At 41.0% G+C, this 16,409-nt stretch overlaps 1 protein-coding gene and 2 pseudogenes across 1 annotated transcript; all 3 read left to right on the top strand.

Annotated features, from left to right (window-relative positions):
- Window positions 1–3,000: 3,000 nt before the first annotated feature.
- On the top strand, window positions 3,001–5,261 carry LOC133831649 (L-type lectin-domain containing receptor kinase IV.1-like). Its single transcript, XM_062262021.1, has one exon. The coding sequence runs from the start codon at window positions 3,022–3,024 to the stop codon at window positions 5,038–5,040; it is 2,019 nt and encodes a 672-aa protein (XP_062118005.1). The 5' UTR covers window positions 3,001–3,021; the 3' UTR covers window positions 5,041–5,261.
- Window positions 5,262–7,828: 2,567 nt separating this feature from the next.
- On the top strand, window positions 7,829–10,140 carry LOC133831648 (L-type lectin-domain containing receptor kinase IV.1-like; annotated as a pseudogene).
- A 2,626-nt stretch (window positions 10,141–12,766) lies between these two features.
- On the top strand, window positions 12,767–15,145 carry LOC133831647 (L-type lectin-domain containing receptor kinase IV.1-like; annotated as a pseudogene).
- The last annotated feature ends 1,264 nt before the right edge of the window (window positions 15,146–16,409 follow it).

Genomic DNA, 16,409 nt, shown 5'->3' with positions numbered 1-16,409 from the left:
CTTCAAAGATTCTCAGCTCTATTATCACTCTACCCTGAAAGAATTATTGGCGATAAAGATGGGTATCACAAAATTTGAATTCCATCTGATAGGACACCATTTCCTGGTAGAAACTGACTTTGCCGCGTCAAAAGGAATGCTTAGTCTAAAAAAGAGCAAAACAACAAATGCCCAACTGTTAAGATTGGCAGTTTGGTTTGACAACTACTCCTTTGACATTAAACACATTCAAGGAAAAAACAATACTGTAGCTGATTTCTTATCCAGATCACCCCTGCTATAAATCTAGCCTCAGGATACTCACTAAGAACTATCCCCATTGTCATCCAAAAATCACCACATACAATCCCAATCATATTCATAATGGCATCTTCCTCTTCTATCAGACACACCCAATCTTTCCCCCGGGATGCAAAGAAGATCCTTTCAAAAAAATCCAAAAAATCAGCCAGAGAAAGAGCAACCCACAGAGCAATCTTCATCCAGAATCTCATGATCTCCAAGCTTGGACCTTCTATACAAAATGACTTTGGAATCCATCCAAAGTATCCATTTGCCCAAATCCTACCTCTCCAAGATGCTATCTTCACACCAAAACCGATAGCCCACCTTTTCTGGTACTTGGCCAGTGTCTTCACCATAGCTGTCGAAGTACAAACTATGGCCTTACACACATCCATAAATCATTCTTGGACCAAGAAAGGTTCAAGCCAGCCTACCAAGTCCAACTAGATATTTTGTCCTGGTTTGCCCCACTGGAAGAATGGAAAAGGGTCTTATCAGCTGAATGGTAAAAGGCCCAAAATAACAGGCCCACTTTTATCTACCCACCAAGCCCAAATGTTGCCAGCTTAATGAACTATTATACTGTTCTCTTCCTTAGCCTCAATGCCAAGCTCGATGCAGAACAGAATATAGTTACCAATCCAACATTCGAAGTCTACGGGTCAAAAGATGAACCATTATGTGGTCTTGGAGGCCAAGAGTACATGGACATCCAAAAGAGTCTGTTTGAGAAAAACCAGATTATACCTCCGGAATTGTGGCCCAAACCAGAAGAAGATGCTCCTTGGGGGACATTCCCTTCCGACTATACTCGCAAAATAACAAGGTCCCTTGAAGCCTTCCATCTGTCAAAAAATGAAACAGATCAGGTCACCAAACTCGAAGAAACATTAGAACAAAAATATCTGTCTCTGTACAAATTGACCGATACTGAAGGGGTAGTTTTGCGAAAAAATTACTACTTTGAAGATTCACAAAACCCATATGCTGACTCTGCAGATATGCAAGACCCCTATCTCTTCCATTACACAGGAGACGAATGGAACGTGATATAGACAGAATACGACGCCTGTCCTCCAGCTGGCAGTGACGAGGATGAAGAACCGACAGGATGGAACCCACTTCATGAAGACCCAACATATGACTCTGACTATGAAATTAGTCATGAGACAATATTTAAATAACTATTTCAGCCATAAGGTTTTGTTGTTTAGCTTTTTGTCTTTGTCGGGAAATCTTATCATTTTGTTGTTTAGCCTTTTGTCTTTGTCGGGGAATCTTATCCCTTACCTATGCTTTTGTCTTTGTCGGGAAATCCTATCTTATCCCTTATCCTATCCCAACCATGGATGGTTTTGACTAGGATGGGTTAAGTTTGGTTATGTTTGGTTAAGTTTGTTTGCTGAAGGATGTGGCTATATAAGGCCATCATCCCTCCTTGTGTAAATCAGAGAATTTCGAAGCAATAAAATACTAGTGTTTATTATCAAAAATGTTCTTCTAAATCCTTCCTTCAGAGATTTCTGAAGTAGAGATAGCATGCAATATGGATCATATCTGAAGGCAACTACTGTTATAAGTTTTTAGATTAATCTTTGAGTTAATAAATCTAGCAATCTATCCTATATGATCATAAGTCACGCAATTCTGAGTATGTAAGGCGTGCAGATTGGTGTGAGAAAAGAAAAGATAAATCAAAAAGTACAAAATGACAATACAAGTAATTGTTTGTTTTAATGGAGATTAGATGGAGAAAGTTTGAGAAAATAACAAAAATGATAAATAAGAATAGAAAGAAGTAGAATAGACATTAATGAAATGAGATGACCAAAAAGTCAATTTAGGTAATTGCGTGCGCGTGATTTACGGGATGATAAATAATATATAATTTATATTAATATTATATAGTATAAAGATTATTGACACTTGGATGCCACGTATGGGACAGGCTAAATGGAAAACACGGTTTTGGTTGACTTTCTAGTCAACATTAAAAATATATTTTAAGCTATGTTCTTATAGCATTCTCAATAGATGCTCTACTCTATCTTTTAAAATACATTCTCAAAACACACACTTTTCTATTTTACCTTTAAGTTTTACATTATATTATATATCAAATTCTCTATATATTTTTCTACATTATTTAAATATTATATCTTCAAATATATTTTATTAATTAAAGTAAAATAAAATAATTAAAAAAGAAATAATAAATATATATACTAAATGGAAGAGAGAAAGTTTATAAAGAAAAATAATAATATTAAAATATTATATAAATGATATGTAAATGTTATGTTAATATAGATATAGATTAATTAAAGTTTGTGCATAACTATTATAAATATATCTATAAATAAGCTGATGGAATATATTTTTGTGAGTTTTAGCTAAATATTATAGAGAAAGTGTATTACAAAATACACTTCCAAAACATATTTTTTTTATAATTTACCTCAAACTTTTACATTATTCCATACATTAGTTTTTCTATTTTTTTCTTTACATTATTTAAATATTATATTTTTTTAAAATATTTTATTCATTTTAAAAAATAAAATATTTAAATATAATAATATCACACTCATATATATATATATATATATATACAAAAATTTATAAAAAGATAATAAAATATTTATTAATTTTTTTTCTCGCGCCATTCCAATTCCATTGGAGGAAAGGGCTTATCTTACTAGGGCAAGGAAACAGTGAATATAACTAGTTTAAGCCATGTTTTCTAAGTTTCCGATATTGCTTCTCTTCCTCATAATAACCATAACAGTAGTACCAGCATCATCCCAAGATGATCATGGTCATCTGAATTTCACCTTCAATGGATTTAAGTCAGGCGACCTGGACCTCGATGGTATAGCTCAAATAACTTCAAATGGCCTGTTGAGACTCACAAACGACACGAAACAGAGAGCGGGTCATGCTTTCTTTCCCAATCCAATCACCTTCAAGGCCACCCCAAACGGCACCGTTTCTTCCTTCTCCACCACATTTCTCTTCGGCATAAGATCGAAGTACGCAACTCTGAGCGCCCACGGCATCGTTTTCGTGATCACTCCGACGAGAGGTCTTCCCCATGCTCTTCCGAGCCAGTACCTTGGCGTTTTTAACGTATCCAACGTGGGCGACACTGCTAACAGAGTCGTCGGCGTCGAGCTCGATACGATTCAAAGCAAAGAGTTCAATGACATCAACGACAATCACGTGGGGATTGACATTAATAATTTAGACTCGGTTATATCTTCGCCGGCGATGTATTTTGACGGAAAGAAAGGTGGGTTTACGAACTTATCTCTTATAAGTGGTAAACCAATGAAAGTATGGATCGAATATGACGGAGTTAAAAAGCAGATGAACGTGACGTTAGCTCCGGCCAAAGCTGTTAAACCTCAGAAACCGCTATTGTCTTTGACCATAGATCTTTCACCGATAATAAGGGACACCATGTATGTTGGTTTTTCTTCTTCAACAGGCTCTGTTATTAGTAATCACTATGTTCGGGGTTGGAGCTTCAAGATTAATGGCGAAGCTCAAGAGCTTGACTCCTCCAAACTCCCAAGGCTGCCTCGGGTCAGACACGGATCCAAATTTTTGACAATTTGGTTACCGGTGATTTGTTCGAGCTTGGTGGCTCCGGTGATCTTGACTTTGGCTCATTTCATCAGAAGAAAGAGAAAATTTGCAGATCTAATTGAAGATTGGGAGCTAGAATATGGAGTTTATAGGTATAAATACAAAGATTTGTACATAGCCACGAAAGGTTTCAAGGACAAAGATGCATTGAGTACCGGAGGATTAGGTAGAGTCTACAAAGGAGTTTTACCCTCCAAAACAGAGATCGCTGTCAAAAGAGTCTCTCATGAATCAAGGCAGGGTATGAGAGAACGCGTGGCTGAAATCGCCAGTCTCAGCTGGCTCCGTCACCGGAATGTGGTGCCCCTTTTGGGCTACTGTCGCCGGAAACGTGAGCTCCTTTTAGTATACGATTACATGCCCAATGGCAGCCTGGACAAATACCTATTCGACAAACCAAAAACGACACTAAATTGGAACCGAAGATTCCAGATCATAAAGGGAGTTGCCTCTGGTCTATGCTACCTGCACCATCAATGGGAACGAGTCATCATCCACAGTGACGTGAAAGCCAGTAACGTGCTACTTGACGACAAGTTAAACAGCCGGTTAGGAAAAGTTGGTTTAGCTAGATTATACGACCATGGAAGAGATCCTCAGAGAACCCGCATCGTTGGAACACTTGGGTATCTCGCCCCAGAGCATACCCGGACAGGAAAGGCCACAACGAGCGTCGACGTCTTCGCATTCGGAGCTTTCCTGCTCGAAGTGGCATGTGGAAGACGACCCATTGAAGGGAGAGGAACGGCGACGGAGGAGGAGCTTGTTTTGGTGGACTGGGTTTTCTCGTGTTGGTGCAGAGGAAGGATTATCGAGGCCATGGATTCGAATCTGATAGAATCGGATTTTACCGGAGCTGGAGTCGTATCAGAGGAGGAAGTAGAGTTGGTATTGAAACTGGGGTTGTTATGTTCACATTCGGAACCTGGGGTGAGACCGAGCATGAAGCAAGTCGTGTCGTTTTTGGAGAGGGAAGTGCCGTTGCCGGACTTATCGACGATGGGGATGACGACGGTGGGGTTAACGTTCACTCGTAAAGAAGGGTTCGATGGTATTGAAATGTCATCTTCTGTGGTCGAGTCACTCCTTCCTCGTGGCCGCTAAATCTGAGTTTTGAGTTCTACTGCGTGAACCCATTTGGCTTCCTTTTAGTTACTAGATTTTGTTTTAATGTTTCATTGTGCCACTCTCCTTGAGAGCACGTTAGTTTTAAACTTGCTGTTAGTTTTAAATGAATCTTTTTTCTTTCTTTATATAATACGTTTAATATTTCCTTGTTTAACATGTTCCTTATTATAATTATTTTTAATTTTTTGCTTAATGTTTCCTTTTTTCTATCATGTATGAGTCCAGTAACAGCACTTTCAGACATTGTCTGCTTTTTTTTGTTTTTTGAACGGAAATTTGATTTTTAATGCATTAAGTGACAAAATGATAAAATTATATCAACCGAAAAAAATCTCACATTTTTATTCTAGTATTCTTTGGATTAACAAAAATGCTCATATCATAAATTTTCCTCTTTTTCTCTCATTGTCTTCTCCCTCTCTATGTCTCACATTTTCTCTCTCTATCTCTCAAGCTCTTGTACACAAAAAAAAATAAGGCAGTTTAATCTATATAAATTTTCGAGCTTATTTGAGGGCAAGTTGTGAATCCTTTCAAGGCAAGGACTTCATTTTGGATTTCGGATCAAAAATCGTATAGGTAAGTATATATTTGTTATATGTAGTGAGGAAACTTGTTTATCAACATTGCTTTTGCTATTTCGAACAGATATGTGTATGCCTTCATGTTTTATTGTAATTTTTCATTGTCAGGATGAATTTTCGTTCTTTTCTTGGTTTTTTTTCTAGGTTTTTTGTCTGCCTTGATAGGACTCGATGGTCCTCGATAAACCCTCATGTATTATATTATTTGTATACCTCGATATGCCTCGATGAGCCTCGATGGACCTCGATAAAACCCTCACATAAAGGGGGAAATGGCTACCTCGATATGCCTCAATGGGCCTCGATAACATCCTCACATAAGGAAGAAATGGCTACCTCGATATGCCTCGATGGGACTCGATAAAATCTTCACATAAGGGGGAAATGGCTACCTCGATGGACCTCGATAGAGGCATAAAACTTAATTATGTAGTATTTGCCTCGATGGGACTCGATTGGAATCGATGGGCCTCGATGGGTTGACCTCGATAGTGTGATAGTTTGACCTCGATATGAATCGATATTTTGCTGTTTTATGTTGTAGTTTAACTTTTTGACATTTTCTTTGTTTTTTATTTTGTTGAAGATTCAACTATTTCCATATTTGGGAACTCGAAAATAGGGATTGGATTTTCAGGGATGCTGAAAAATCAAGTTCTGCCCGTGGAGAAGGGTTTGACGTATGAGCAACTACAGATGTCTAGGCCTGTGGAGTGGAGGGTTGATCACCGGGCTCGTAGTCTGCAGGCAAGATATCAGACTTTGTATCTGATCTTACGTCGGTAGATCGACCTGAGACCACTGAAAGCAGCTGCGCCAACTGAGCCATGATCGTAGTCTGATTCTGAAGTAAGGTTGCCTGGCCCTCCTCAACCCTCTTGAGCCTCTGCATCAATTGCTCATAATCAGGCTGGGCAACCTGACTAGAGGAAGCTACACAGGCTTGTAAAGTGCCATCCTCAACCCTCGGGACATCCTCGTAAAAAATAGAGGCTTCCTTTACAACTTTTGCCAGCTTCTCTGCCTCCTTCTCAGGTACTAATACTTCCTCCGCTGCAGTCCCAGCCTCCCCCACAGTTGATTCCAACTCAGGGAATAACTTGAAATCAACTTCTGGGAGGCTATTGTAGTAGACTACCCCATCGGGACGTGGCTTCAGCATGGAAAATACCACCAACTGCATGGTTGAATAACATGTGTCAGGAAAACTTTAATAAAATAAATCGTTAATCAATTAATTTGTGACATTTAACAAGATAAAATGGAACTTACTCGATGGTTGGCGAATATAGGAACCAACTGTGCTGTCAAAATAATGATATCAGTCTTCGTAGCCCAGCTAAGCATCCTCAGAATCTGGTTCCCACTGTTCTCACCGAACTTACTCCCGAGAGATGGCATGGCCTCAAAAGCCCATTAAAGAAGTGTGGGTGCATAGCCATAGAAACTATACTTCGCCTCCTTTTGTTTTTTGCTTGAACCATCTTTCTTCTTGTCCTCATAGTGTTTCAATTGCTTCTTCATGTCCTTCTGAACTCCTCTGCTAACCTTCTTAAATGACAACTTCCCCCATGGATACTTGAAAAAGTAATCAAGATCCTCAACCATCCTCAGGGAATCTCCCCATATCGTCGTTGTCTTCTCTTGAGCATTCAGTACCCCCTCTATCAAATAGCACAAACCCAGCTTAAATGCATCTTCTGGTTTGTCGAGGCCTTCAAAGCATCTTCCAACTGACCAAAACTAACCTTCGAATCACTATTAAAATATTCCTGGATGATCCGATCACTTGAAAGATGCTCTTTCAACTCATCTGGGGACGGTGATTTCCCAAAATTTAGCCCGGTAACTAGGGCAAACTCTGCAATACCAAATCTACACAGAGTGTTGCCCATGTAGAACTGACCCTCTTCAGGCTTCTTGCTTTCTACCTTACGCAACATTAGCTGATGCAGCAGAACCCCAGAAAAACTAAACGGCTTCGCCTTAAAGAACTATCCCAATGGGCATGCCTGTGCCCTTTCAATAAGATCATGCCTCTCAAACTGCCCTATAAAAGTATCCAAGTAACCACTACCCCTATAAGTGACACGGGCAAGTTAAATGGAAAACACGGTATTGGTTGACTTTCAAGTCAACACTAAAAATATATTTTAAGCCATGTTCTTATATATGTAAGAAGTAACGAAATTACGAAAGGGCTTACCTTACTTACTAGCGCAAGAAAACAGTGAATATAACTAGTTTAAGCCATGTTTTCTAAGTTTCCGATATTGCTTCTCTTCCTCTCAATAACCATAACAGTAGTACCAGCATCATCCCAAGATGATCATGGTCATCTGAATTTCACCTTCAATGGATTCAAGTCAGGCGACCTGGACCTCGATGGTATAGCTCAAATAACTTCAAATGGCCTGTTGAGACTCACAAACGACACAAAACAGAAAGCGGGTCATGCTTTCTTTCTTTCCCAATCCAATCACCTTCAAGGCCACCCCAAACGGCACCGTTTCTTCCTTCTCCACCACATTCCTCTTCGGCATAAGATCGGAGTACGCAACTCTGAGCGGCCACGGCATCGTTTTCGTGATCACTCCGACGAGAGGTCTTCCCCGTGCTTTTCCGAGCCAGTACCTTGGCGTTTTTAACGTATCCAACGTGGGCGACACTGCTAACAGAGTCGTCGGCGTCGAGCTCGATACGATTCAAAACCCGGAGTTCAAAGACATCAACGACAATCACGTGGGGATTGACATTAATAATTTAGTCTCGGTTATATCTTCGCCGGTGATGTATTTTGACGGAAAGAAAGGTGGGTTTACGAACTTATCTCTTATAAGTGGTAAACCAATGAAAGTATGGATCGAATATGACGGAGTTAAAAAGCAGATGAACGTGACTTTAGCTCCGGCCAAAGGTGTTAAACCTCAGAAACCGCTATTGTCTTTGACCATAGATCTTTCACCGATAATAAGGGACACCATGTATGTTGGTTTTTCTTCCGCATCAGGCTCTATTTTTAGTAATCACTATGTTTGGGGTTGGAGCTTCAAGATTAATGGCGAAGCTCAAGAGCTTGACTCCTCCAATCTCCCAAGGCTGCCTCGGGTCGGACACGGATCCAAATTTTTGACAATTTGGTTACCGGTGATTTGTTCGAGCTTGGTGGCTCCGGTGATCTTGACTTTGGCTCATTTCATCAGAAGAAAAAGAAAATTTGCAGATCTAATTGAAGATTGGGAGCTAGAATATGGACTTTATAGGTATAAATACAAAGATTTGTACATAGCCACGAAAGGTTTCAAGGACAAAGATTCATTGAGTACCGGAGGATTAGGTAGAGTCTACAAAGGAGTTTTACCCTCCAAAACAGAGATCGCTGTCAAAAGAGTCTCTTATGAATCAAGGCAGGGTATGAGAGAACGCGTGGCTGAAATCGCCAGTCTCAGCCGGCTCCGTCACCGGAATGTGGTGCCCCTTTTGGGCTACTGTCGCCGGAAACGTGAGCTCCTTTTAGTATACGATTACATGCCCAATGGCAGCCTGGACAAATACCTATTCGACAAACCAAAGACGACACTAAATTGGAACCGAAGATTTCAGGTCATAAAGGGAGTTGCCTCTGGTCTATGCTACCTGCACCATCAATGGGAACGAGTCATCATCCACAGTGACGTGAAAGCCAGTAACGTGCTACTTGACGACGAGTTAAACAGCCGGTTAGGAGACGTGGGTTTAGCAAGATTATACGACCATGCAAGAGATCCTCAGACAACCCGCATCGTTGGAACACTTGGGTATCTCGCCCCGGAGCATACCCGGACAGGAAAGGCCACAACGAGCGTCGACGTCTTCGCATTCGGAGCTTTCCTGCTCGAAGTGGCATGTGGAAGACGACCCATTGAAGGGAGAGGAACGGCGACGGAGGAGGAGCTTGTTTTGGTGGACTGGGTTTTCTCGTGTTGGTGCAGAGGAAGGATTATCGAGGCCATGGATTCGAATCTGATAGAATCGGATTTTACCGGAGCTGGAGTCGTATCAGAGGAGGAAGTAGAGTTGGTATTGAAACTGGGGTTGTTATGTTCACATTCGGAACCTGGGGTGAGACCGAGCATGAAGCAAGTCGTGTCGTTTTTGGAGAGGGAAGTGCCGTTGCCGGACTTATCGACGATGGGGATGACGACGGTGGGGTTAACGTTCACTCGTAAAGAAGGGTTCGATGGTATTGAAATGTCATCTTCTGTGGTCGAGTCACTCCTTCCTCGTGGCCGCTAAATCTGAGTTTTGAGTTCTACTGCGTGAACCCATTTGGCTTCCTTTTAGTTACTAGATTTTGTTTTAATGTTTCATTGTGCCACTCTCCTTGAGAGCACGTTAGTTTTAAACTTTCTGTTAGTTTTAAATGAATCTTTTTTCTTTCTTTATATAATACGTTTAATATTTCCTTGTTTAACATGTTCCTTATTATAATTATTTTTAATTTTTTGCTTAATGTTTCCTTTTTTCTATCATGTATGAGTCCAGTAACAGCACTTTCAGACATTGTCTGCCTTTTTTTTTTTTTTTTTTTATTAGGGAAATTTGATTTTTAATGCATTAAGTGACAAAATGATAAAATTATATCAACAGAATAAAATCTCACATTTTTATTCTAGTATTCTTTGGATTAACAAAAATGCTCCTATCATAAATTTTTCTCTTTTTCTCTCATTGTCTTCTCCCTCTCTATCTCTCACATTTTCTCTCTCTATCTCTCAAGCTCTTGTACACAAAAAAAAATGAGGCAGTTTAATCTATATAAATTTTCGAGCTTATTTGAGGGCAAGTTGTGAATCCTTTCAAGGCAAGAACTTCATTTTGGATTTCGGATCAAAAATCGTACGGGTAAGTATATATTTGTTATATGTAGTGAGGAAACTTGTTTATCAACATTGCTTTTGCTATTTCGAACAGATATGTGTATGCCTTCATGTTTTATTGTAATTTTTCATTGTCAGGATGAATTTTCGTTCTTTTCTTGGTTTTTTTTCTAGGTTTTTTGTCTGCCTTGATAGGACTCGATGGTCCTCGATAAACCCTCATGTATTATATTATTTGTATACCTCGATATGCCTCGATGAGCCTCGATGGACCTCGATAAAACCCTCACATAAAGGGGGAAATGGCTACCTCGATATGCCTCGATGGGCCTCGATAACATCCTCACATAAGGAGGAAATGGCTACCTCGATATGCCTCGATGAGCCTCGATGGGACTCGATAAACTCTTCACATAAGGGGGAAATGGCTACCTCGATGGACCTCAATAGAGGCATAAAACTTAATTATGTAGTATTTGCCTCGATGGGACTCGATTAGAATCGATTGGCCTCGATGGGTTGACCTCGATAGTGTGATAGTTTGACCTCGATATGAATCGATATTTTGCTGTTTTATGTTGTAGTTTAACTTTTTGACCTTTTCTTTGTTTTTTATTTTGTTGAAGATTCGACTATTTCCATATTTGGGAACTCGAAAATAGGGATTGGATTTTCAGGGATGCTGAAAAATCAAGTTCTGCCCGTGGAGAAGGGTTTGACGTATGAGCAACTACAGATGTCTAGGCCTGTGGAGTGGAGGGTTGATCACCGGGCTCGTAGTCTGCAGGCAAGATATCAGACTTTGTATCTGATCTTACGTCGGTGGATCGACCTGAGACCACTGAAAGCAGCTGCGCCAACTGAGCCATGATCGTAGTCTGATTCTGAAGTAAGGTTGCCTGGCCCTCCTCAACCCTCTTGAGCCTCTGCATCAATTGCTCATAATCAGGCTGGGCAACCTGACTAGAGGAAGCTACACAGGCTTGTAAAGTGCCATCCTCAACCCTCGGGACATCCTCGTAAAAAATGGAGGCTTCCTTTACAACTTTTGCCAGCTTCTCTGCCTCCTTCTCAGGTACTACTGCTTCCTCCGCTGCAGTCCCAGCCTCCCCCACAGTTGATTCCAACTCAGGGAATAACCTGAAATCAACTTCTGGGAGGCTATTGTAGTAGACTACCCCACCGGGACGTGGCTTCAGCATGGAAAATACCACCAACTGCATGGTTGAATAACATGTGTCAGGAAAACTTTAATAAAATAAATCGTTAATCAATTAATTTGTGACATTTAACAAGATAAAATGGAACTTACTCGATAGTTGGCGAATATAGGAACCAACTGTGCTGTCGAAATAGTGATATCAGTCTTCGTAGCCCAGCTAAGCATCATCAGAATCTGGTTCCCACTGTTCTCACCGAACTTACTCCCGAGAGATGGCATGGCCTCAAAAGCCCATTAAAGAAGTGTGGGTGCATAGCCATAGAAACTATACTTCGCCTCCTTTTGTTTTTTGCTTGAACCATCTTTCTTCTTGTCCTCATAGTGTTTCAATTGCTTCTTCATGTCCTTCTAAACTCCTCTGCTAACCTTCTTAAATGACAACTTCCCCCATGGATACTTGAAAAAGTAATCAAGATCATCAACCATCCTCAGGGAATCTCCTCATATCGCCGTTGTCTTCTCTTGAGCATTCAGTACCCCCTCTATCAAATAGCACAAACCCAGCTTAAATGCATCTTCTGGTTTGTCGAGGCCTTCAAAGCATCTTCCAACTCACCAAAACTAACCTTCGAATCACCATTAAAATATTCCTGGATGATCCGATCACTTGAAAGATGCTCTTTCAACTCATCTGGGGACGGTGATTTCCCAAAATTTAGCCCGGCAACTAGGGCAAACTCTGCAATACCAAATCTACACAGAGTGTTGCCCATGTAGAACTGACCCTCTTTAGACTTCTTGCTTTCTACCTTACACAACATTAGCTGATGCAGCAGAACCCCAGAAAAACTAAACGGTTTCGCCTTAAAGAACTGCCCCAACGGGCATGCCTGTGCCCTTTCAAAAAGACCATGCCTCTCAAACTGCCCTATAAAGGTATCCAAGTAACCACTACCCCTATAAGTGACACGGGCAAGTTAAATGGAAAACACGGTTTTGGTTGACTTTCAAGTCAACACTAAAAATATATTTTAAGCCATGTTCTTATATATGTCAGAAGTAACGAAATTACGAAAGGGCTTACCTTACTTACTAGCGCAAGAAAACAGTGAATATAACTAGTTTAAGCCATGTTTTCTAAGTTTCCGATATTGCTTCTCTTCCTCTCAATAACCATAACAGTAGTACCAGCACCATCCCAAGATGATCATGGTCATCTGAATTTCACCTTCAATGGATTCAAGTCAGGCGACCTGGACCTCGATGGTATAGCTCAAATAACTTCAAATGACCTGTTGAGACTCACAAACGACACAAAACAGAAAGCGGGTCATGCTTTCTTTCTTTCCAAATCCAATCACCTTCAAGGCCACCCCAAACGGCACCGTTTCTTCCTTCTCCACCACATTCCTCTTCGGCATAAGATCGGAGTACGCAACTCTGAGCGGCCACGGCATCATTTTCGTGATCACTCCGACGAGAGGTCTTCCCCGTGCTTTTCCGAGCCAGTACCTTGGCGTTTTTAACGTATCCAACGTGGGCGACACTGCTAACAGAGTCATCGGCGTCGAGCTCGATACGGTTCAAAACCCGGAGTTCAAAGACATCAACAACAATCACGTGGGGATTGACATTAATGATTTAGCCTCGGTTATATCTTCGCCGGCGATGTATTTTGACGAAAAAAAAGGTGGGTTTACGAACTTATCTCTTATAAGTGGTAAACCAATGAAAGTATGGATCGAATATGACGGAGTTAAAAAGCAGATGAACGTGACCTTAGCTCCGGTCAAAGCTGTTAAACCTCAGAAACCGCTATTGTCTTTGACCATAGATCTTTCACCGATAATAAGGGACACCATGTATGTTGGTTTTTCTTCCGCATCAGGCTCTATTATTAGTAATCACTATGTTCAGGGTTGGAGCTTCAAGATTAATGGCGAAGCTCAAGAGCTTGACTCTACCAACCTCCCAAGGCTGCCTCGGGTCGGACTCGGATCCAAACCAAAATCCAAATTTTTGACAATTGGGTTACCGGTGATTTGTTCGAGCTTGGTGGCTCCGGTGATCTTGACTTTGGCTCATTTCATCAGAAGAAAGATAAAATTTGCAGATCTAATTGAAGATTGGGAGCTAGAATATGCACTTTATAGGTATAAATACAAAGATTTGTACATAGCCACGAAAGGTTTCAAGGACAAAGATGCATTGAGTACCGGAGGTTAGGTAGAGTCTACAAAGGAGTTTTACCCTCCAAAACAGAGATCGCTGTCAAAAGAGTCTCTCATGAATCAAGGCAGGGTATGAGAGAATGCGTGGCTGAAATCGCCAGTCTCAGCCGGCTCCGTCACCGGAATGTGGTGCCCCTTTTGGGCTACTGTCGCCGGAAACGTGAGCTCCTTTTAGTATACGATTACATGCCCAATGGCAGCCTGGACAAATACCTATTCGACAAACCAAAAACGACACTAAATTGGAACCGAAGATTCCAGATCATAAAGGGAGTTGCCTCTGGTCTATGCTACCTGCACCATCAATGGGAACGAGTCATCATCCACAGTGACGTGAAAGCCAGTAACGTGCTACTTGACGACGAGTTAAACAGCCGGTTAGGAGACGTGGGTTTAGCTAGATTATACGACCATGGAAGAGATCCTCAGAGAACCCGCATCGTTGGAACACTTGGGTATCTCGCCCCGGAGCATACCCGGACAGGAAAGGCCACAACGAGCGTCGACGTCTTCGCATTCGGAGCTTTCCTGCTCGAAGTGGCATGTGGAAGAAGACCCATTGAAGGGAGAGGAACGGCGACGGAGGAGGAGCTTGTTTTGGTGGACTGGGTTTTCTCGTGTTGGTGCAGAGGAAGGATTATCGAGGCCATGGATTCGAATCTGATAGAATCGGATTTTACCAGAGCTGGAGTCGTATCAGAGGAGGAAGTAGAGTTGGTATTGAAACTGGGGTTGTTATGTTCACATTCGGAACCGGGGGTGAGACCGAGCATGAAGCAAGTCGTGTCGTTTTCGGAGAGGGATGTGCCGTTGCCGGACTTATCGACGATGGGGCTGACGACGGTGGGGTTAACGTTCACTCGTAAAGAAGAGTTCGATGGTATTGAAATGTCATCTTCTGTGGTCGAGTCACTCCTTCCTCGTGGCCACTAAATCTGAGTTTTGAGTTCTACCTTTTAGTTCCTAGATTTTGTTTTAATGGTTCATTGTGCCACTCTCCTTGAGATCACGTTAATTTTAAACTTTCTGTTAGTTTTAAATGAATCTTTTTTCTTTCTTTATATAATACTTTTAATATTTCCTTGTTTAACATGTTCCTTATTATAATTATTTTTAATTTTTTGTTTAATGTTTCCTTTTTTCTATCATGTATGAGTCTAGTAACAGCACTTGCACACATTGTCTCTCTCTTTTTTTTTTTTTTAGGAAATTTGATCCGAAAAAAACCTCATATTTTTATTCTAGTATTCTTTAGATTACCAAAAATGCTACTATTATAAATTTCCTTCTTTTTCTCCCATTGTCTTCTCCCTCTCTATCTCTCATATTTTCCATCTCTATCTCTCAAGCTCTTGTGCACACAAAAAAATAAGGCAACTTAATCTATACAAATTTTCGAGCTTATTTCAGGGCAAGTTGTGAATCATTTCAAGGCAAGGACTTCATTTTGTATTTCGGATCAAAAATCGTATGAGTAAGTATATATTTGTTATATGTAGTGAGGAAACTTGTTTATCAACATTGCTTTTTCTATTTCGAACAGATCTGTGTATGCCTTCATGTTTTATTGTAATTTTTCACTGTCGGGATAAATTTTCGTTCCTTTCTTGATTTTTTTTTCTGGGTTTTTTGTCTGCCTCGATAGGACCCGATGGTCCTCGATAGACCCTCATGTATTATATTATTTGTATACCTCGATATGCCTCGATGAGCCTTGATGGACCTCGATAAAACCCTCACATAAGGAGGGAAATGGCTACCTCGATATGCCTCAATGAGCCTCGATGGGCCTCGATAACATCCTCACATAAGAGGGAAACGACTACCTCGATATGCCTCGATGGGACTCGATAAAATATTCACATAAGGGGGAAATGGCTACCTCGATATGCCTCGATGGACCTCGATAGAGGCATAAAACTTAATTATGTAGTATTTGCCTCGATGGGACTCGATTGGAATCGATGGGCCTCGATGGGTTGACCTCGATAGTGTGATAGTTTGACCTCGATATGAATCGATATTTTGCTGTTTTATGTTGTAGTTTAACTTTTTGACCTTTTCTTTGTTTTTTTTTTGTTTTTGTTGAAGATTCGGATGTTTCCATATTTGTAGCATTCAATGGTGTTTGGGAACTCGAAAATAGAGATTGGATTTCAGGGATGTTGAAAATCAAGTTCTGCCCGTGGAGAAGGGTTTGACGTATGAGCAACTACAGATGTCTAGGCCTGTGGAGTGGAGGGCTGATCACCGGGCTCGTAGTCTGCATGCAAGATATCAGACTTTGTATCTGATTTTACGTCGGTGGATCGACCTGAGACCACTGAAAGCAGCTGCGCCAACTGAGCCATGATCGTAGTCTGATTCTGAAGTAAGGTTGCCTGGCCCTCCTCAACCCTCTTGAGCCTCTGCATCAATTGCTCATAATCAGGCTGGGCAACCTGACTAGAGGAAGATGCACAGGCCTGTAAAGTGCCCTCCTCAACCCTTGGGACATCCTCGTAAAAAA

Source organism: Humulus lupulus, chromosome 4 (genome assembly GCF_963169125.1).
Source record: "Humulus lupulus chromosome 4, drHumLupu1.1, whole genome shotgun sequence".
Taxonomy (NCBI): domain Eukaryota; kingdom Viridiplantae; phylum Streptophyta; class Magnoliopsida; order Rosales; family Cannabaceae; genus Humulus; species Humulus lupulus.
The sequence above is the reverse complement of the archived record's forward strand: the minus strand, read 5'-3'. Positions and strand labels throughout refer to the sequence as shown.